The sequence below is a fragment of the Staurois parvus genome, unplaced genomic scaffold (genome assembly GCF_062004578.1).
Source record: "Staurois parvus isolate SC_StPar_1 unplaced genomic scaffold, SC_StPar_1.0 ptg000858l, whole genome shotgun sequence".
In the NCBI taxonomy this organism is placed as follows: domain Eukaryota; kingdom Metazoa; phylum Chordata; class Amphibia; order Anura; family Ranidae; genus Staurois; species Staurois parvus.
The window spans coordinates 1170930-1175827 of NW_028318654.1; the positions used below are offsets into that span (position 1 = coordinate 1170930).

General features: G+C 61.5%; 1 protein-coding gene across 1 annotated transcript; it reads left to right on the forward strand.

The window, feature by feature from the left end:
- The first annotated feature begins 936 nt into the window (after positions 1–936).
- LOC149443478 (uncharacterized) lies at positions 937–3964 on the forward strand. Its single transcript, XM_089655627.1, has 2 exons — positions 937–1141; positions 2367–3964. The coding sequence occupies exons 1-2, from the start codon at positions 937–939 to the stop codon at positions 3842–3844; spliced, it is 1683 nt and encodes a 560-aa protein (XP_089511753.1). The 3' UTR covers positions 3845–3964.
- Positions 3965–4898: the final 934 nt, after the last annotated feature.

The following is a 4898-nucleotide window of genomic DNA, read 5'->3' on the forward strand; positions in this document are numbered from 1 at the left end:
AAGGGGCGTCATTGCAGCTGGATGAGTGCAAGGACCAGAGCTTCATTTGAGCTGGGTCCTGCAATTCCCCCTCCTATCTGCCCTGCGGCATGGAGGCCCTGGTGGCACAGCTTCGGGAGGCGGCGGAAGAGCGAGGTATGGGCTGGTTGCAGGGCCGGGTCTCTGATCTGTTGGGAGACCCGGTCTTGTCACCAGCAGCGGGGGGGCGGGGGCGCCCACGTGCTCGGAGGTTTAGGCCTCCGGAGCGCTTTAGTCCGGCCCCGCCCCCTGGAGCTCAGCGCCGCATTGGGAGCCCCCCTCGGGACCCTCCGGCCCCGCTGGCAGGGCGCTCACTGGCCTCTGCTAGCGGCGGTGCCGGGAGGAATCCCCGGCGATGGCGGAGCTCGGCGGGCGGGGTTTCGTCGGGTGGCCCCTCACCCCCGCCCGCACGGAGAGGAGGACGACACGTGGTGTGCTCGGCGGGCGAGGTTTCGCCGGGTGGCCCCTCCACCCCGCCAGCACAGAGAAGAGGCCGTGGAGTGCGCTCGGCGGGCGGGGCTTCGCCGAGTGGGCCCTCCGTCCCACCAGCGCGGAGAGGAGGCCGTGTCGTGAGTCCGGTGGGCGGGGTTTCGCCAGGTGGCCCCTCCCCCCCGCCCGCACGGAGAGGAGGACGTGCAGTGCGCTCGGCGGGCGGGGTTTCGTCTGCTAGTCCCTCCCCCCCCGCCCGCACGGCGTGGCGGCAGGAGAGGGAGTGCTTTTACCGGCTCCTCCGCTGACATTGTGCCTGTCAGGGAGGGAGCTCGGCGCGGGAGGCGGTCAGCTGCGGCTGCTGGGCTGTCCCCTGATGCGGCTGGTGGGCCCCCTGGACGGTCGGGAGCCGGGGCTCCCAGAAGCCGGAAGAAGACGTGCAGCGCTGGGCGGAGTGCTGCTGGACGGAGCCCAGGGCTGGCGACAGGCATGGCTGGTGCCCAGAGGCAGAGTCGGGAGCGGCACAACCCTGCGGGACCCGTGGCTCCTGGGACTGGGAGGCCATCCGGTCGTCGAGTGGTGGACGAGAGGTCGGAGGGCGAGCTGTCTGAACCCGATGCGGGGGTGACGGCTCGTCGCTCTTCATCGATGGAGCGGGAGTGCGCGGCTGATGGGACATCTCCTGGGCAGCCTGGTGAGTTATCTGTTCCTGTGTCTGTCTCTTTTTCTTCTGCGTTGCGGGATCTGCTGGGGGGCGGTCGGGCCGCCCCGGTGGGTGCGGCCTCGGCGGCGGTCGTTGGCGGCGTTCCCCTGTCTGGTTTTGGTGGGGGTCTCGGGGAGGTACTTTCCGGTTTGCGGGACTTGGTGCGGCGGCTGGAGCGGGGCGGTGTTGGGACCCCTGGGCCTGTTTCTGCGTGGCTCCCGCCAGCCGGTGGGGACGGGCTCGCGGTTCCGGGACGGGACAGCGGGGTAGTGCGGGGCCTGGGGGTCTCTTCTCCGCTTGGTTCTGGGCCTGGGGTGGTTTCCGCGGAGTCTGGGATTATGGGTTCTGCGGTTCCTTCCGCGTTTTTGGGGGAGGGTTCGGGGGTGTCCGGACCTGTCGGCGTGGCGGACTCTGCGAAGGGGGAAGTGTATGTGTGTTTTGAGGGCCCCTTGGGTGCGCATTTGCAGTCGGCCGTGCAGGAACAAATTTGGAACGGGGAGTATGTGGACATATTCACGCTCTTGCCTTTGGAGCGTTTTCCGTTTGATGGGTCCCGGGTTGATGACGGTAGACGGGAGGATGCGGAGCGGCGGCGTTTTCGGCTTATTCCCCGTACTTTTGCGAATTGGTTGCAGGCTTTCGCAATCATGGCCAGTGTCATTGGGGAGAAAGCTCCGGAGCATTGCTCGGCGTTGTTCTGTTACCTGGACGCCGTTAGTGAGGCTCACAGGGTTTACGGCGGGTCTGCGTGGCTTCGGTACGATGAGCAGTTTAGGCAGCGGAGGGCTGTTCGCCCGTCTTTGCGTTGGGACCACAAGGACATTGGCCTTTGGATGCGGCTCATGGCGCCGCCGCGGGCTCCTGGTCCGTTTTTTCAGGGCGGGGCCGGTGGTTCGTTTTCCCCGGGACAATCGGCCGCCAAGCGTAGGGGTTTCTGCTGGCAGTTCCAGGAGGGCACTTGTCGTTTTGGAGGGTCCTGTAGGTTTAGGCACGAGTGTTCCGGGTGCGGTGGCTCCCATCCTTTCTCGCGCTGCTTCAGGCGGGGTAGAGGCCCTCCCGGAGAGCCTGCGGGTAAGAGGGACGACGCCGGTGCGGGTGGAAAGGATGGAGCCTTTCTTAAATAGATATCCTGATCGGGCTGCGGCGGTGCTGCTGACGGCTGGTTTTTTGGAGGGTTTTCGCATCCCCTGTACTTTGACTTTGGTCCCCCCCTTAGCTCGGAACTTACGGTCGGCCTTGCAGCATGCTGAGGTGGTTTCGGCTAAGTTGCGGAAGGAAGTGGGGTTGGGTCGTATGGGTGGTCCGTTTACTTGTGCGCCGTTTGCGGATCTGGTGGTTTCTCCCTTGGGGGTTGTGCCTAAGACGGAGCCAAATGCGTTTCGGTTAATTCACCACCTGTCCTTCCCTAAGGGGGGGTCGGTGAATGACGCTATAGATCCGGAGTCGTGTTCGGTGTCTTACACGTCCTTTGATGCGGCAGTGTTCTGGGTTCGTCGATATGGGCGCGGTGCACTCATGGCGAAGTCCGACATTGAGTCGGCGTTCCGGCTGTTGCCGGTTCATCCGGACAGTTTTCGTTTTTTGGGTTGCCGTTGGCAGGGCGCGTTTTACGTTGATAGGTGTTTGCCCATGGGGTGTTCTATCTCTTGTGCGCTGTTTGAGAAGTTCAGTTCGTTCGTGGAGTGGGTGGTTCGGGATGTTTCCGGGGTGAATTCGGTCATCCATTATTTGGATGATTTTCTTTGCGTGGGTCCGCCGGCTTCCGGGGTGTGCGCGGTTTTGCTTGCTACGTTGCAGCACGTTGCTGACCGTTTCGGGATTCCTTTGGCGGCTGACAAGACGGAGGGTCCGGCTTCGGTGATGACTTTCTTGGGCATTGTTTTGGATGCTGGCGCCATGGAGTGCCGGCTGCCGGAAGAGAAGCTGTTGGCCCTTCAGGGTGAAATTCGTGCGGTTCAGGGGAAGCGTAAAATTCAGCTGCGGCCCTTGCAGTCATTGTTGGGAAAACTTAATTTTGCTTGTCGGATCCTGCCGATGGGTCGGGTGTTCTGCCGCCGGTTGGCGGCGGCGACGGTGGGTATTGCCTCCCCTTTTCATTTCATTCGGCTGACTCGGGAGCATCGGGAGGACTTGCAGTTGTGGCACACCTTTTTGGATTCTTTCAACGGCCGGGCGCTTTGGATGTCGGGCCCGGTTAGTAATTTTGACTTGGAGCTGTTCACGGACGCGGCGGCTTCTGTGGGATACGGGGCCTATTTCCGGGGTCGGTGGAGTGCGGCCTCGTGGCCGGCTTCCTGGCGGGAGGCAGGTTTTCTCAGTAACCTTGCGCTGTTGGAATTGTTTCCAGTGGTTTTGGCGGTTGAGGTTTGGGGGGAGAATTTTCGGAATCAAAAGGTGCGTTTTCACTGCGACAATTTGGGGGTGGTTCAGGTCATCAATAGGGTCTCGGCTTCTTCCCGACCGGTGGTGGCCCTGCTTCGCCACTTGGTGTTGCGTTGCTTGCAGCTGAATGTTTTTCTTCATGCGGTACATCTCCCTGGGGTTGACAACACCTTAGCTGACGCTTTGTCTCGTTTTCAGTGGGACAAATTCCGGGAGTTGGCGCCGGCGGCGGAGCAACACGGGGTTCCTTGTCCCGACTGGCTGTGGGAGATTGCCTTGGAGTCGTTGCGGGGTGGATCCGGCGGTCGGTGAGTGAGGCGACTTGGTCTGCTTACTCTACGGTCTGGCGGGAATGGCTGGAGCTGTTGGGGCTGGTAGCTATTGATCCCTGGGGGCCGGAGGTGCGTGTGGCGGTGTTGTACTTCTTGGCGCGGAGTTTGGAGCGGGGGGTGTCGGCGTCCGCAGTGGATCGCCGTCTAGCGGCATTGGCGTTTTTCTTTAAGTTGCAAGGGTGTAGGGATTTTACTAAGGATTTTTGGGTTCGACAGGCTTTGCGGGGTTATCGGAGGGCTCATCGTTGTAGGGATTCTCGTCGTCCGGTGTCGTTCGAGTTGTTGGGGTCTTTGTTTGAGCATTTGCGGACAGTGTGTTGTTCGGATTTTGAGGTGGTTTTATTTCAGGCTGCCTTTGCGGTGGCGTTTTTTGGGGCTTTGCGCATTGGGGAGCTCGTTAGTCCGTCCAAGTCGGTTCTTGGGGGGTTGTTGGTGGAGGAGGTTGTGTGCTCCGAAGATTGGGTGGAGGTTCTGGTCCGTCGGTCTAAGACGGATCAATTGGGCAGGGGTGCGAAGGTGCGTTTTTTCGCTCTTCCGGGTTCACTGGTGTGCCCTGTTCAGGCGGTTCGGGAATTTTTGTCCCGTCGCCCTGGGGGGCGGGGGTCCTTTTTCAGGCATGTTGATGGCTCCCCTTTAACGCGTTTTCAGTTTGTGGCGGTTTTTCGCCGGTGTTTGACGGCTGCTGGTTTGGATGCGTCTTTGTATGCGTCGCACTCGTTTAGGATAGGGGCTGCTACGGAGGCGGCCAGGTGGGGGCTGTCGGAGGATGTGGTGAAGCGCATAGGTAGGTGGGATTCCCAGAGATTTCGCCTGTACGTTCGGCCGCATTTGTTGCGGGCTTAGTGGGCGGTCCTGTGGTTTGGGTTGTGGGAGGTTGTTGCGGTTCTGTCCCTGTGCTGTTTTGTTCTGGCGGTATTGTTTCTTTTCTTTCAGGTGGAGCGGTGTGCCTGGTGTGGATCCTGGGTCACTCGTATGTTTTGGGGGGCCAGGCGGGCGGATGTTCGGCCTAATGGCAGGCAGCTGGGGTTGGATAG